Raw genomic sequence first — 17,633 nt, 5'->3', positions numbered from 1 at the left:
CAAGCAAGCAACGCAGGTAAGAAAGGCAGCGGGAACTGTAATTTTGCAAGCAGTGCTGCTTGCCCGAAGCTTCCCTCTAACATAGCTTCCTGTTGCCATCTGGGCGCATGGTGGGGCGGGGCAGGGGGTCCAGTGTACTTGTGTGCCTAGGGGCCCTCGACGAATTAATCCTGCCCTGCTCCAAGCAGGTGTGGTAAGCTGTTGCGGTCTTCCCTGGGTTAGTGTAGGCCTGTTGGAAGTTGTTTAGTGGCCATCTTGTCCCCGTCTGGTGCCAGACTGGGCTTGGGATGACCCTTTTTGGGGTCCATCCGACCTCAGGTCTGTCACACTCGACAGGTCACAACTGTCTCTGCTCCAGATAGGCCTCCCAACTACCCATAAATCAACCTCCATCAGAAGAAAATGGGAGGCTTCTGTCTTGAGTCCGAGAACATAATTAAAAGCTGCAAAGAAATGAGAGCATTTTACAACATATTGTGGAAGGCTTTTTAGGTTCAAATTTAGGAAACAGTGAGATCTGGTCCGAGGCTAGCCATAGCCACTGGAAGATGAGAGAGAGATTGATACTCAGATTATTTCTTGATCCTTTGGGCTTCTATACAGAATGCCTACCAATTAGTAATCCCAGATTGTTTAAAAACTGAAGTTATCTCGTTTTGTCATGATGAAATAGGTCATTGGACAGAGGACAGTGTAATACAAGCTTTTTAGAGGTAATAGTATTGGTCCTCGGTTAAGCAAAGTCATACAACAGTTTATCGATCATAAGACCTCTTCTGGTGTTGAATTTTTTTTTTTTTTTTCCAGCGACGTGATTAGCCACTTATCAGGCTAATGTCATTCCTTCTTGATGCTTCCTGATGAATTAATCTAAAGTAGCGATTTCATTTATAGTATATCTGTCAACATATGGGGATCTCTCCTGAACATTAAATAGAAGGGAGCATAACTGGTTAATCAATGTATGTGACTGTTGTAAGTTATCATTATACAGTGGTGCCTCACACAACGAACTTAATTCGTTCCAGGAGCAAGTTTGTTATGCGAAAAGTTCGTTATGTGAAACGCGTTTTCCCATAACAATACATGTTAAAAAAAATAATTCGTTCTGTAGCATAAAATATGCTAAGATGACATAAAAAAAGATAAATTTTTGGTTATTATTTTTATTTAGATACATCTAAAAACATAATTGTTTTTTAAAACAACACACATTTTTTAAATTTAAAGACAGACTAAGTAGAGTCTAATTTTACAGTGAGAGAGGGCAGAGTCTCAGCGGCAAAAACTGGGACTTAACTGTTCATTTTTTTTTTTTTTTTCTACCGTGTTTCCCCGATGATAAGGCAGGGCCATCAAATAAGACAGCCCCCCCTTTTTAGAAAAAAATGTAAAATAAGGCACCCCCCCGCAAATAAGCCACCCACCGATACCTGCGCTTACCCGAATCGGGTGGTACGGTGGGTGACTCCGTGTGGTCCCTGGCACCCCCGACACGATCGGGGCAAGAGGGAGCTCAAGCCCTCTTGCCCCCCCGACTCCCCGACACGATCGGGGCAAGAGGGAGCTCAAGTCCTCTTGCCCCCCCGACTCCCCGACACGATCGGGGCAAAAGGGAGCCCAAGCCCTCTTGCCCCGCCGATTCCCCCAACTCCCCGACAATATCGGGCCAGGAGGGAGCCCAAGTCCTCCTGGCCACGGCGACCCCCTAACCCCACCCTGCACTACATTACGGGCAGGAGGGATCCCAGGCCCTCCTGCCCTCGACGCAAACCCCCCCCCTCCCCCCAACGACCGCCCCCCCCCCAAGAACCTCCGACCGCCCCCCCAGCCGACCCGCGGCCCCCCTGGCCGACCCCCACGACACCCCCAACCCCCTTCCCCGTACCTTTCTGTAGTTGGCCGGACAGACGGGAGCCAAACCCGCCTGTCCGGCAGGCAGCCAACGACGGAATGAGGCCGGATTGGCCCATCCGTCCCAAAGCTCCGCCTACTGGTGGGGCCTAAGGCGCCTGGGCCAATCAGAATAGGCCCGGGAGCCTTAGGTCCCTCCTGGGGGCAGGGCCTGAGGCACATGGGCCCAACCCGACCATGTGCCTCAGGCCCTGCCCCCAGGAGGGACCTAAAGCTCCCGGGCCTATTCTGATTACCTTATGGCAGAGATGTAGCCGCTGTTGTCAGTTGTCACCGCCGCCGGGGATCTCACATGTTACCTCAGCAGGCCTCCTGAGAAATGGTAGACCATGGTAGGAGGAACCAATGGACAGCAACAGCTTGAAGAAGAATTTGCAGAAGACAGGAGGGTGGGAAGGAGGGATGCTATACTCAAGGGAAGGGACGAGGAGAGAGAAAGCATGCAGGAGGCAGAAAGTGTTAGACTCGAGAGAGAGGGGAAGAGATGTTGAATGGGGAGGGCAGAAAGCAGCAAAGGAGAAATGTCACACTTGGAGGAACAGAAAGATGTTGGTTGGGGGATTGAATGAGGTCTAGAAGAGAGGAAGCATGCAGGAGTCAGAGAGAAAGAAATGTTGGAGTGGTGTAAGGAAAGGAGGAAGGGAGATATTGCACTGCAGGGGGGGAGAAAAGGGAGGGAGAAATGTTACACTGGGGGAGGGGAGGAGATGTCAGATCTGGAGGAGGGGGGGAGAGATGTCAGACCACTGGAAACGGGAGGGAAGGAGTGAGATGCCAGGGAATGGAAGGGAAGGAGAGATATGCCAAACTGCGGGAAGGAGAGGAATGCCAGATTTAAATGTTAAAAGTAAATACTAAAGATGGATGTAGGGCAGACAGTGAAGAAGAGAAAAAACAGCAAATGGATAAGAAGGCCCTTGAAACACAGTTAAGATCACAGACAGAAGGAAGTGTAACCAGAGACTGGGAAAGAATGATTAGAAAAATAAAATCACCAGACAACAAAGGAAGGGAAAATTTTATTTTATTTTAAATTTAGTGATTGAAATGTCAGTTTTGAGAATTTATATCTTCTGTCTATATTTTGCATTATTTGTCTATTTTTCTGTAGTAGTTACTGAGGTGACATTGCATTTTATAGTCATCTGCTTTGACGTCTTTGACAAAAACAATATTAATTAAAATTTTCTCTGCGTAGTGTTCTTTGTGTAGTTTAATTTTGTGGTTACCATTATGTATTAAGATTATATTATGTGCATATGAAAAATGAATACAAGAAATTGCATTACAATTCGTACTATTATGGGGGTGGAGCTTGGGTGGGTCAGGGGCAGAGCTTAGTCAGGGTACTCGGTTGATATTTGTTAGACTTAGGGAGTACTTGGCTTGAAGTTGAGAAACCCTGCCTTATGGAATACTTTGCTGCTTTTCATCAGTTCACAGCAAGAAAATGATTAGTCTAACTGCGTCTGAATGAAAGCCTGTACTATTACTATTTGGATATAGTGTGCTCTTGAAAGAATAGCTATAACATGTGGTATGTTTGCTTCTAAATCAAATTTAAATGAGTAATTTGCTCCCGCCCCCCCCCCCCCCTTTCAGATCATGTTGGCCTGCACTTTGTTTAGTGTGTTTTTAAAAGTCTATGGATTGACCCCAGCCTGTACAGGAAATAATGAATCTTGTTTCTCTCTGCAAAACCAAAGAACAGCAAAGGACTAAATTATGTCTATGCAGGGAATTACAGATAAGAAAATGGCAAGGCCTAGGAGTAGCAACAATCCGCTTTAATTTGGAAGTCCCTTCATTAGATATTAGACTAGAAACTGGCTGTAAGCTTTCTAAGAAATTGAAACTTGATCCTAGATACTAAGAATTTGTTGAGCCATGCTTTATTCTGAGTAAAGTTATTTGAGTGCTAATGAATTTTAGGTGTCTCTCTTTGAAAATGGTTATATAATAGCAAGTAGAATTCTGACATAATCAAATAATCAAGGTATGTAATACTCGGACTATAGCTGTTAGCTTTAATCTAAAATTTACATGTTTCTTTTCCTTTTACAGGTTCTATGGGAAGAGCTCTTCATATGTCCATGGAGGTTTAGATCCCAGTGGAAAGCCAGCAGATGCAGTCTATGGACAGTCTGTAAGCTCAAAGTAAAATGTATGGCTGAACATAGTAACACGAATGTCTTGTACTTGAGGCTAGAGTTGGAACTAATTTAACCTGCTTCTGTGGTTCTTTCTTGGGCTTACATTTTGTCTGAGCTAGATATTCTGTAAAATCATAAAGAATCGGCCATCTGTGGGTAATAACTAATAAGTGAAAGAGAATATAAGAAACTAAAAGAAAATGGAAAATGTGTCTAAACACTGTAATTTGTAAAAACGAAACAAAGCTCTCCCAGTTTGTGCTGTGTTTTCTTCTTAGCCAAACAGACAAACTTGAGATCCTGGTATATAGGCTCAGAACTTTACATGAAAAGTTTAGAGCTCTGGGATATCCCTACCCAGTGATGTTCTGGCTAAAACTTGCTTGTATATGTAAAATGTTAAGCCCATTAGTATTTAATACAAAATTAAACACCACAGGGCTATGGAGCTGGTACACCAGATCTTGACTCCTATTTTTCCATTGTCTGACACAAACTTACTAATATTAGGGTTTTAAGGATTTTTTTTTTGTTCTGATCTAGAGTACTGGTAAATATAATGTTTGCAAGTATTGCACATCATGAAAAAAAAATGCATGCAAATATAAAATGATGATTTTTATCTTATTGCAATTATGAGGGTTTTTTTTATTTTCAAGTTGAAATCGGGGGTCAGTACATTTTTACCAAGACTACCCAAAATTGCTTCATGCTCTCAACTCCATAGCCCTTGTGGTAGGGGAGTGAAAATTGAGGGGCGCACATCAGAAAACTAATTTATTCTAAGAAGTGGAATAGAAGGGTAGCTTATTGGTTAGTGCAGCAGCCTGAGAACTTGGAGAACTGGGTTCAATTCTTATTGTAGCGCCTTATGAATCTGGGCAAGTCACTTAACTCTCCATTGCCCCAGATAAAAAATAAAGTACCTAATATGTAAACTGCTTTTACTCCTGGTAGAAATCTTCACAACTGCGCAGTGTGGAGTTCTGCATATGATGTGCAGAATTCTGCACAAACTTGTTCAGCCCCACTCCCTCCTCCTCCCTTGAACAGGTCTGGCCTCTTGCCACCCTCCCCCAGTGAGATCAGACATACCTACAGGCTTACCAAGGAAGCAGTGGCAGCCAGCCAGCAGGGGCAACACTGTGAACGGGCTGCCCATGCCAGGGCTCTTTTTCTCTGCTGCGTCACTTCCTGTAGATAGATGATGCAGCAGAGGGAATGCCTTGGCAGGGACCACCGCAAGCAGCCTATTCAGAGTGCTGCCTCTGGCCAGCCATCTGCTGCTACTCTGGGAAGCTGGTAGGTATGTCTGATCTCACCGGTTGGGAGGGGGGGGGGAGGTTGACAGAGAGACTAGATCACGGACGGGAGGGAATGAGGAAATAAATGCTGGGCCACAATTTGGAGGAGGAGGGAACATGGATGCAGGACTGCAAGTGGGGGGAGTGAAGGGGGCTAGACATGCGAGGGGAGGAGACATGGATGCTGCACTGCAAGAGGAGAGGAGGGGGCATGGATGCTGGACCCGTAAATAGAGAGAAAAGGAGGTGAGAAGGAAACCCAGGTTAGAAAGGTGGGTGAGAAGGAAGAGATGCTTGACTGTAGAGAGGGAGAGAGATGTCAGACTATGGGGAGTAGAGAAGGGATTCAGGGTGCAAGTGAGAGAGGTGGTGGGAGGGGAGAGGGAACACAGATTCTAGACCCGCAGGTGGGTGGGGGGATGGTAGAAAGAGGAAGAGAGTGTTCAAGACCAGAAAGGGGATAGCAACGAAAGAAGAGATTATTAGACAGTGGAGAGAGGGGAAGAGAGATGCCATACTCTGATGGCCAAGGAAGGGTTTCAGGGTGCAAATGAAAGAGGTGGGATTAAGAGGTAGACGGAACTGCAGTTGGAGTGAGAGAGAGAACTGAGGAGGCTAAAACCTGAGAGAAGAAAGGGCAGGAAGGAATTTCAGGATAACACTAAGCAAAACACTACAAAACTTTGCAGAATTTTCAAAATTTTTGTGCAGAATTCCACCAGGAGTATGCTTTGATTGTAACCATAGAAAGATGGTTAAGTTCTAACCCCTATTCCAGTGCAGTAGGTGAGACATTCTAGATCAGGGTGTCAAAGTCTCTCCTCGAGGGCCGTAATCCAGTCGGGTTTTCAGGATTTCCCCAATAAATATGCATGAGATCTATTTGCATGCACTGCTTTCATTGTATGCGCTTGCGGCCCTCGAGGAGGGACTTTGACACCCCTAGATAGTAAGGAATCCACACTGGATTTTTCACTCTATAGTACTTAACTGGGCAGTTTAATGCCCTCTACAGTTTTTTTCCTTCTACATGCATGTATGCAGCTGTGTGTGTTCTGCTCTCCCCATCTTATTGTTTTAATTCAATGTAATTTTGTCCCCTTTTTGGGCATATTAGTGCTTGGAGCGATTTTAAAGCTCGGCCTGCTTGAGAATTCACAAACTTTGGTCTGTAGCTGACAGGCCATCCTGCATAGTTTTCTCTGGAACTCAAGGCCGTGCCTGAGGTGGCCTCACCTTCTGTTAATCAGGGGTCGAGCGCAGGCTGTTAGGTGCCCTTAGGAGGCTCAGCGGTGTCTCGAAGGGTGCTGGCTACGTTGTGGTGCCTACTACCGTTCCGGTGCAGATAAGATGGTCCGCAAGGGTTGAGGTATAGTCTGACATTGGATTCTGACTGACAGCCCGAAAAACAGCTTTGTAGGAGCATTCCCAGCATTGTGGCAGTGATTATTCTCATCCAGCTACTGTGAGAGAGCTGAAAGCAGGCTTGCAGCACTTCTAACTGATCCTTTCAGTTCACAATGAGTACACATGCTGACAGCCTGTGAGAGACATCGGGGAGGTGTGAAGAGTGGAGTTTTGAGTGTTTCTGAATGGTCCTTTATGTTCCCCTTCTTGAAAAATCCTAAAATTGCAGTTTTTTGAGTTTTGGGAAATGTGAAAAATATCGGGATTTTGGCACGAATTTTGTGACGGTGGCCTGGAAATAGGGCCGAAACATTGGCCCAGAACAACGGCCACGGCTCTAAACTAGAGAGTTGCGCGGGGACAGAAATCCCACCCGTCCCCGCCAAAGTCCAGCCCGTCCCCATGAGGACTCCCACCCGTCCCCGCCCGTCCCTATAAACTACAGAAATAGTTATTTCATTTAATTATGCTACTGAATTAAAGGCTCTGGTAGAAACCTATTTAAAAATAAGCAAAAAGACTTTATTAATTTGGAAATATTAATTGGGAAGAATACACACTTTGTAAACTGATTTCTACCAGAGCCTCTAATGTTTATAAATTTTTATCAACACAACTAATATACTACTTTATCCTGAAGCAAAAAAAATAAATAAATTTTTTTCCTACCTTTGTTGCCTGGTTTCTGCTTTCCTCATGTTCTCATTCAATTCCTTCCATCCACTGTCTCTCTTCTCTCTGTGTCTTCCATTTGCTCTGTTACTGTGCCTCTCCCTTTCTCCCCCTCCCAAATTGGTCTGGCACCCATCTTCTTCCCTCCGCTCCCCCCATAGTCTGGCATCTCCGTCTTCTTCTCTGCCAGTGTCTTCTCCCCACTCTCTCTTCCCCATTTCCTTTCAGCGTCCTTCTCCCCCCATCTTCCCCATGTCCTGTCAGGCAGCATCCTTCTCCCCCCCTCTGCCTTCCACGTGTGCTTTCAGTTTCCTTCTCCCCCCTCTGTCTTCCCCATGTCCTTTCAGCGTCCTTCTCCACCCCTCTGTCTTTCCCATGTCCTTTCAGCGTCCTTCTCCACCCCTCTGTCTTTCCCATGTCCTTTCAGCGTCCTTCTCCACCCCTCTGTCTTCCCCATGTCCTTTCAGCGTCCTTCTCCACCCCTCTGTCTTCCCCATGTCCTTTCAGCATCTGTCCTTCTCCACTCCACCTTTCCTCCCTTTCTCCCTCCCTGCCCCTTACCTTTGTGGCACTTCCCCACCAAACCAACAACAGAACAGGCCCGGCCGACAAACCTCCCTGTCCTGTAGCCGCGAATATAAATTACCTTCTTACAGCAGCTGGAGTATTGAAGCTGCTGTAAGAAGGTAATTTAGATTTGCGGCTACAGGGCAGGGAGGTTTGTCGGCAGGGCCTGTTGTCGGTCGGTCGGGGGAAGCGCCAAAAGGGTAAGGGGACCTGACCGGCTGTGCACACTCCCCCCCCATGGCTGCAACCAGGGCGGACCGACACCCCCCCCCTTTTTGGTACGTAATTGCCTTCTCCCTACCTGCCCTGCCGCACACAGCCGACCGGAAGTCTTCCCGATGTCAATGCTGACGTCGGAGGAAGGGAGGGCTTTGCTTAAGCCCTCCCTCCGACGTCAGCGCTGACATCTGGAAGACTTCCGTTCCGCTGTGTGCTGCTGCAGGGCAGGTAAGGAAAAGGAGACTAGCTTTGCAGCTCGAGTGCGATCCAACCCCGCGACCCTAGGGGGCGTCCCCACGGGATCCCCGTGACCCAAAGGGGGAACCCGTGGGATCCCCGTCGTCCCCGTTCCTGTGCAGCTCTCTACTCTAAACTTCCAAAAAGGAAACTACGAAGGGATGAGACGCATGGTGGGGAAGAAAAGATAAACGATATAAGAACGCTGGAGCAAGCTTGGTCTCTTTAAGGATACGGTCACAGAGACACAAAATCTATATATACCACGTATCAACAAGGGATCAAAGAGGAAAAAGAATAAAGAACCGGAGTGGCTCACTGTAGAGGTTAAGGAAGCGATCAAAGACAAAAAAACCTTGTTTAAGGAATGGAAAAGATTGAAAATTAATGAAAACTGGAATAAGCACAAACACCAAAGCAGGTGCCACAAGGCAGTAAAAGTGGCAAAAAGTGACTACGAGGAAAAAATAGCCAAAGAGGCAAAAAACTTCAAGCCGTTCTTTCACTATATTAAAAGAAAATGACCTGCGAAGGAAGCAGTGGGACCGTTGGATGACCAAGGAATAAAGTGAGCGCTAAAGGAGGACAAAAATCGCCGATAGACTGAACACATTTTTGCATCTGTATTTACCAAAGAGGATATACACAGCATACCGGAACCCAACAGGTTATATGCTGGAACCGAAAACGGGAAACTGACAGGGTTGACAGTCAGCCTAGAAGAGGTATACAGGCAGATTGATAGGCTTAAGAGCGATAAATCACCGGGACCGGATGCCATCCATTCGAAGGTCATCAAGGAACTGAAAGGGATCATAGCTGAACTACTTAAACTGATAGCCAATCTGTCGATCAAAACGGGAAAGATTCCGGAGGACTGGAAGGTGGCGAATGTTACGCCGATCTTCAAAAAAGGTTCGAGGGGAGATCCAGGAAACTACAGACCGGTGAGTCTGACCTCGGTACCGGGAAAGACGGTAGAGGCACTGATAAAGGACTGCATCATTGATCACCTTGACGGACACAGTCTGATGAGAACCAGCCAGCACGGTTTCAGCAAAGGCAGATCTTGTTTGACGAACTTGCTGCACTTCTTTGAGGGAGTAAACAGGCAGATAGATAAGGGTGACCTGGTTGACATTGTATATCTGTACTTTCAGAAGGAGTTCGACAAGGTTCCACATGAACGACTACTTCGGAAAATTACGAGCCATGGAATCGAGGGAGAAATACTCACGTGGATTAAAAACTGGCTGTAGCATAGGAAACATAGTGGGGGTGAATGGGCAATATTCAGACTGGAAGAGCGTCACCAGTGGGGTGCCGCAGGGCTCGGTGCTTGGACCCATACTCTTCAACATCTTTATAAACGATCTGGACATAGGTATGACGAACGAGGTGATTAAATATGCGGACGACGCAAAGATATTCAGAGTAGTGAAGACGCAGGGGGATTGCGAAGATCTACAACGTGGCATAACCAGGCTCGAGGAACGTGCATCGACATGGCAGATGAGATTCAACGTGGATAAACGTAAAGTAATGCATGTCGGTAACAAAAATCTCAGGCAAGAGTACAGGATGTCCGGGGCGGTACTGGAGAGACCTCCCAGGAAAGGGACTTGAGAGTTCTGATCGACAAATCGATGAAGCCGTCCACACAATGTGCGGCGGCGGCAGAAAGGGCAAACAGAATGCTAGGAATGATTAAGAAGGGGATCACGAAGAGGTCGGAGAAGGTTATCATGCCGATGTACCGGGCCATGGTGCGCCCTCACCTGGAGTACTGCGTCCAGCACTGGTCACCATATATGAAGAAGGACACAGTAATTCTCGAAAGGGTCCAGAGAAGAGCAACTAAGATGGTTAAGGGGTTGGAGGAGCTGCCGTACAGTGACAGATTAGAGAAACTGGATCTCTTCTCCTTCGAACAGAGGAGATTGAGAGGGGACATGATCAAAACATACTGAAGGGGATATTTCAAGATACTGAAGGGGATAGACTTAGTAGATAAGGACAGGTTGTTCACCCTCTCCAAGGTAGGGAGAACGAGAGGGCACTCTTTAAAGTTGAAAGGGGATAGATTCCGTAGAAACGTAAGGAAGTTCTTCTTCACCCAGAGAGTGGTGGAAAACTGGAACGCTGTCCCGGAGGCTATCGTAGGGGAAAACCCTCCAGGGATTCAAGACAAAGTTAGACAAGTTCCTATTGAGCAAGGACATACGCTGGTAAGGCTAGTCTCAGTTAGGGCACTGGTCTTTGACCAAAAGGGCCGCCACGTGAGCGGACTGCTTGGTGCGATGGACCACTGGTCTGACCCAGCAGCGGCATCTCTTATGTTTAGCGATTTTACATTACATTACATTACATTACATTAGTGATTTCTATTCCGCTTGTGCCTTGCGGTTCTAAGCGGATTACAAGTTAGAAGACTGGACATTTCCAGTAGCATTGCAGTACATATAATCAAGAATGCGTTAAGTTACAATTGTTGTTCTGGACTTTTCCAGGATAAATTGGTAGTAGATAGTAGATAGTGATAGGTTGTTTAGACGAATAGAGATGATATTGTCCGGATTCTGTTGTTTAGACGAGTAGAGATGATACTGTCCGGATTCGGGTGATGCTGGTGGTGGTGTTTGGGTAGTCATGAGAGCATTTTCTAATACTTTTGTGAGGTTATGATGATGGGAAGTGTTTTTTGAAGAGAAGAGTTTTGATTTCTTTTCGGAATGCTTTAATGTCTATTGATTTGGTCAGTAGATTGGTGATGGTAGTATCGATCTTTGCTGCCTGTGTCGCTAAAAGGCTGTCATATAGTTTCTTTCGTCGTGTTCCTTTGAGAGGGGGGTGAGTGAATAGGCTCTGGGTTCTCCTTAATCTGTGTGAGAGGTTACGGTGTAGTCTGTTGTTTAGGTAGCTGGGTGCTGTTCCATGTATTACTTTGTATAGTAGACAGTAGAATTTGAACTGAGATCTTGCTTTTATTGGTAGCCAGTGTGAGTCTAAGTATGCTTTGGTGATGTGGTCGTATTTGCCTAGTGAGTAGATGATTCTGAGGGCTGTGTTCTGAACTGTCTGTAATTGTTTTATCATGTAATTTGGATTTTATTTTCTAAAGCTCCCTGCTTCTTCAAAACTGCAAACTATGCTTGGATACTTGCTGGAATGGAGTCCTTGGGCTTTCCTTTGGTGGATTCTTGCCAGGATTGTACAATTTTAGTGCTTGAGTGTTCTTGCGCCACATGTTGGATGACATAGCCGAGGGGGGGGGGGGTCACAGCATCCAGCTTAACCTCTCCCCTGCTGAAGCAGGTGACCAAACACTTAGCTAGCCTGGCAATGGTTTTCGGGGCTCAGCACAGCTGGTAATTCCTTCCGCCTGACTACAGACCCTGCGCAGCCTCAGAAAAGCTCAGTTTAGCCACCTTAATGTGACCTATGCACCAGGAGACAGATACCTTTTCAACATTTTTGAAATTTTTGCGCTCTGGATTTTGGGAAACACTGTTCTCCCCCTGCGCATTTCCAATCTGCCTACATGGCATCTCTCAGTGGCGTTACTCCTTTGGACACATTCTAGACTCACCCTGCCACTATGCTTGTGCTGCCTGACCCTGATCTGGGGGATTAGGATGTGGATGATTTGCGTGCCTTACCCCTTATTTACAGGTGCAGTGCTTCCCGGGATGGGAGATCAGGGACTGTGTGCTGGATCTGTCGAGCCCTCTGGGGTTTTGAGAGCCTGGTAATGCTATCGCGAGCCTGAGCCTATTTGAATTTGTGACTTTGCCAAACCTTCTTTTTGAATCTTTACAAGAGGTCTTTTTGGTCACTCAACTGGCTCCAGCCACTTCCTCCTCCTGGTTTTGTGGTGTATACTTGCTACCTTCTAAGCTGTTTCTTGGATGCCTATAAGCCTTTGAGGGCTGCAAAAATTTGTATATATGTTTCCATTTATTGGGGAGTGGTTTCTCAGCTTCTTGGAAGCCAGGGTTAGCATTTCACTTTAAGGTTAGTGGAATTCTTGAGCAGAACCGTTGGTTGGAGCCTGTTGCTACAGGTGCCTCTACTTCATGTGTATTGGGTGACACTCTGTGTTTGGGTACTAACTGTAGAGGGCGCTAAACTGCCCAGTGAAGTACTATAGAGGCAGAGTGAAAAATCTGGTGTGGCTTCCTTCTGCAACTATGCGACTAAAAGGAAATAACCCTACTGTCTAGAATGTCTCGCCTATCTACTGTAAAAGAGCTTACCATGGTAAGTATATCTTTTTTTTTTTTTTTTTTACAACACAGGTTACAAGTTGACGATAGCTATTTTCTCCAGAGTATGTTTGTGGAAGAGGTTTGTTTTGCATTCTCTGATCTTGTATATAAGTGCTAATATTTTCCTACAGGAGATACATAAAAAAGTAATGTCCATGAACTTCAAGGACTGTCATACAAAGATCCGTCACGTTGATGCCCATGCTACCTTGAACGATGGTGTCGTTGTTCAGGTGATGGGGGAACTCTCCAACAACAGACAACCCATGCGCAGATTCATGCAGACCTTTGTATTGGCACCTGAGGTAGGAAACAATTTTCACTACAGCCCTTTTCTAGATCGTAGCTTCATTTGACCCAAGCAAGCGAAGATGAAATAATGTACCGTATTTGCCTAGGATGCAGCAATGTATAAGGAACCCCAACCCCCCTTTTTTTATACACATTAAAAAAAAAAAAAAATTGCACATGTACAGTGCCCCCCTCCCCCGACTTCCCTGCCAGGCACTGCTCACAGCCCTCTTCCCTCCCAGGCTTTCCACCCTGTCCCCCTCTCTGCCCTGTCCATCCTACTTCCTCTGCTGGTGGTCCAGAGGTGCAGCGGGCAGGAGCGAACTTTCCGCTCTCCTGCTTCTGCCGTGGCTGCCCCAAGTTCTGAGCGGTACCGAGCAGGGACACGCTTTGGCGCTGCTGCTCGGGGAGCCATTCAGGAAGCCGCTCAGCGCCGAGCAGCAGCGCCAAAGCGTTCCCCCTGCTCGGTACCACTCAGTGGCTGAAGAATCCAGAACTCGGGGCAGCGATTGACCAACTGGGTTAACAGCAGGGCAGGAGCGCAAAAAACTCACTTCTGCCCGCTGCACCTCTGGACCACCAGGGATTCCAGCGGCAGAGGATGTAGGACGGACAGGGTGCAGGGCTTGGCGGAGGCCTGCATTAAGTACAGTATATTAATATAAATCAGAAGTTGACTGAAATTTTAGCTCATAATTTTGATTATCAACGCATAAGACGCACCCCATATTTTAAATGTGTTTTGAGGGGAAAAAAGTGTGTTTTTTACGCCGGCAAATACGGTGCACTATCTACCTGGCTAACACAAATCATTAATCAGCATTCATTATTCACAAGCTGTTTATTTACTTACTGCCTTAACACCCTACCTTACTTAATTCTTAATGTTATCCTGAGCCCTGCTATTTTTTATTGCACAGTAGTGTCTTGGTTGCCTTTTTCTCTGTTAAGGTTTTTAAGTTTGACCTACACAGCAAATCACAGTAATCTATTACAGATATTTTGATCTTTACAATTCTCAAAGGGTAATGAAAAGTTTGGCTTCAAGGTTGAGAATTAACTGGAATCATTGCTATATTACACGATCAATCAAAATCCAGGTGTTTAGGTATTTTATTCAGGAACCAGGATATTGAGCCCTCATCTGGTAGAAGTTGTGGACAATAATTTTATAATATTAGAGGCACCACTGCACATGTGCACAACTTCCCACTTAATATCCACAGAATCAGCAATTTCTTTATTGTCCCTCCAGACTGGCACAGAACTGGGTTTACGCTCCTCTGCCAGCAAGTGGAGACTGAGAACACATTGACTTTTGGCAGTACACTTCTCTCTCTGTATTCGCGGTTTCCGTATCTACGGTTTCAATTATTCACGATTTTTCTGCTGCTGATTCTGCCCCTAAAAAACGTCATCACTACAGTTTTTACCTTTAATTGTACAGTACTGATAAAGTTTCACTTACCATTACTGTACTGTAACTCTGAAAATCGCTGCTTCTATACTTTCTCCCAACTCCATCTGCAGCTTCAATGTTTCCCAATGTGCACTCATAAAAACACTGCTTCCCAGCATCCTTAGAGAGAAGTTTTCTTCCCAGCATGCCTGAAATCGCTGCTTGCTGCCTGCACTGAAATCACGGTTTCATTAGTAAAAACAGTGGCAGATTCCTAAAACCGCAAATAATGAAAAGTTATTCGCGTTTTTTTCATATTCGCGCCTACAGCTGGAACGTATCCACCGTGAATATGGAGGGAGAAGTGTAGTAACAAGTGGGCTGTGCAGTCCCATCTACAATTGCAGTAGTCTGCTCTCAGTCTCTAGCAGGTGGAGGTGGTAAGCCTGTGCACACTTTCCTCTGGTTAGTTAGGGCCTGTTGGATCTGATTAGTAGCTTTTTTTTTTTTTTTTTTTCTCCCTATTTTTGTTGCCCGGACAGAGCTTGATGGACCCTTTTGGGGGTCCATCTGACCTCCAGGGGTGCTACACTCGGGTAGCTGAATCCCTCCCCCCCAAAAAAAAATAACATAAAATTATTAGTTATGCCTCAGTTGTATGCCTTGCCACAGTTCAGGCAAAGACTACAGCTTTGTGGTCTGCTCATTTGTTAAAGTTTTACATGCAAAAAAAATCATCTTCAGTGCCGGTCTGAAAGGAAGCTTTTAATTGTCCTTAATTGCTTTTTATTGTTAACCGGCGGTTTTACTTTCCCTTTTAGTGGTTTGCAATGAGCACTTTAAAGAGGCTGAAAATGTGCTCATTGTGTAGCCGGCATGTGCACGAAGTACTCTGGTCGCTGCAAGGGGAATCCTTGTCTGCTTCTGGTGCTGGCGAGCAGGGTTCCCCTTCGTGCATGCACCGCTCATCAACTGTAGGCAGTGGGGAAGCCCGGGCTTCCCCTACTGCCCACACAGGGATTTCACCAGCCGATGAAGGTCAGGGAAATAAGGTTTCCCCTTACCGCAGATGGTGCTGGGGAATTCCCTTACCACTACAGAGGCTGCTGCCTGCAGTTCTGACTTAGCAACTGGGTCCATTCAGACCTCTTTGCCACTGCAGGCTTCGGGGAGATTTTTTGCGGGCTTTTCTTCGGTTTTGGTGGTAAGCTTTGCCATTTTGCCTGTGACCTCAGGTGACCTCCCTCCTGTTAGGGAAGCAGGCACTGGGGGCACTAAGGACACGGGAAGCAGGCACTGGGGGGCACTATGGACACAGGAAGCAGGCACTGGGGGGCACTATGGACACGGGAAGCAGGCACTGGGGGGCACTATGGACACGGGAAGCAGGCACTGGGGGCACTATGGACACGGGAAGCAGGCACTGGGGGCACTATGGACACGGGAAGCAGGCACTGGGGGCACTATGGACACGGGAAGCAGGCACTGGGGGCACTATGGACACGGGAAGCAGGCACTGGGGGCACTATGGACACGGGAAGCAGGCACTGGGGGCACTATGGACACGGGAAGCAGGCACTGGGGGCACTATGGACACGGGAAGCAGGCACTGGGGGCACTATGGACACGGGAAGCAGGCACTGGGGGCACTATGGACACGGGAAGCAGGCACTGGGGGCACTAAGGACGTAGGGAGAGACACAGACAGAAAAAATGACAGACAGACAGGCAGCGTGCAAGGAGAGAGAGAGACAAAGAAAAAAAAACCCAGACAGACATCTACTCTAGCACCCATTAATGTAACGGGCTTAAAGACTAGTTTCTTTAATAAGACATTAACACTTTTTTCTGCGGCCCTCCAAGTACCTACAAATCCAATATGTGGCCTGCAAAGGGTTTGAGTTTGAGACCACTGGTCTAGAATGTCTCGCCTATCTACTGGAAAAGAGCTTACCAGGATATGTATGTAATCTCTTTATATTTGTGTAGTTATAAGAGAAAAAAAAAATACCAGGTCTCTGCAAATAAGAGCTCAGGTACTTAGTGGAAAGCCTTTCAGTTGAGCTGGTCCAGTAAGCAGTGCAGAATAATTTTTATTGAATTCGTGACAAAACAATTTACTTTTTCTGCAAAATTCTTTATAGTAGTGATCAGACATGAATATAATATCTCTCCCTAGGGTTCAGTAGCAAACAAGTTTTATGTACACAATGACATCTTCCGTTATCAAGATGAAGTCTTTGACTCGGATACAGAACCTCCTGAGGAAGGTAAGTCCAGTAACTTTGTATTCACATCTTTTTAGACCATGAATGTCTTTATCCTAAAGGGACAGTATTTGTGGTACCTTGTAGAGAATGATTTGAGGATGGGGACATGTGGTGACCTGCAGTAAGCCTTGTTCTGTTACATCAACACAGGACCTTAGGTGTTATCCATCTATAGACATGAACTGTTGGCAGGAAGATGTCTGTCACATTTTTTCAGCTCATTTTCCTTCACCAGTAGAGTATAGTGCTCTTCAGTTTTTCCTTCTGTAAGCAAACTGAGAAGGCGTGTTCTGCTCTGCTCTATTTATTTTCAAACATTTTCTGCATTTTTCAAGTGACTTCAGCAGGAGGTCCCCATTCTTGGGGTTTGCTCTGCCTGGAAGAGATTCAAACCCCGCGCTGCTCCTTGTGACCTTGGGCAAGTCACTTAATCTTCCATAGCCCCAGGTACGTTAGATAGATTGTGAGTCCACTGGGACAGATAGGGAAAATGCTTGAGTACCTGATTGTAAAACCGCTTAGATAACCTTGATAGGCGGTATATAAAATCCTAATAAACTTGAAACTTGACACAGACCCACAAGGGCGAGCTGCTGCTCGCAGGGCAACCTCTAGGTGTACCTGTGGAACCAACCTTCTTTGTGATCCATCAAGGCTTGGTGTCCGTTCCTCTGGGAGCCCACTGATCTGCTGATTTATCAGAGGCTTGAGTTTAGGCTATGGGACCCCCTGTGTAACAACCCTGTAGGTATGGGGGAGCTGGCTGTGTGTTAACACCCCCTCCAAATCAATTGCTCTAGTCTGCTTCTTTAAAAGCGAAGAGAGTTCCTTTGCCAGAGTGGAATGTGATGATGAGGGGTAGGAGTAGGAACCTAGACTATTCTACTGTAACTCCCTCTATCTTCCTTGTCCAACCACTATGATAAAAAGAC

At 46.2% G+C, this 17,633-nt stretch overlaps 1 protein-coding gene across 4 annotated transcripts in view; it reads left to right on the top strand.

Annotated features, from left to right (window-relative positions):
* The window catches only part of G3BP1 (G3BP stress granule assembly factor 1), a 79,507-nt gene that overhangs the window by 20,037 nt on the left and 41,837 nt on the right, over positions 1 to 17,633 (top strand). For all 4 annotated transcript variants that reach the window (XM_033927102.1, XM_033927101.1, XM_033927103.1 and 1 more), the window contains exons 3-5: positions 3,979 to 4,060; positions 12,873 to 13,046; positions 16,611 to 16,701. In XM_033927102.1, the coding sequence (XP_033782993.1) occupies positions 3,979 to 4,060; positions 12,873 to 13,046; positions 16,611 to 16,701 (347 nt within the window). The remainder of the gene's footprint in view (positions 1 to 3,978; positions 4,061 to 12,872; positions 13,047 to 16,610; positions 16,702 to 17,633) is intronic.

The sequence above is a fragment of the Geotrypetes seraphini genome, chromosome 18, assembly GCF_902459505.1.
Source record: "Geotrypetes seraphini chromosome 18, aGeoSer1.1, whole genome shotgun sequence".
NCBI lineage: Eukaryota > Metazoa > Chordata > Amphibia > Gymnophiona > Dermophiidae > Geotrypetes > Geotrypetes seraphini.
This window is presented reverse-complemented; position numbering and strand designations above follow the sequence as displayed.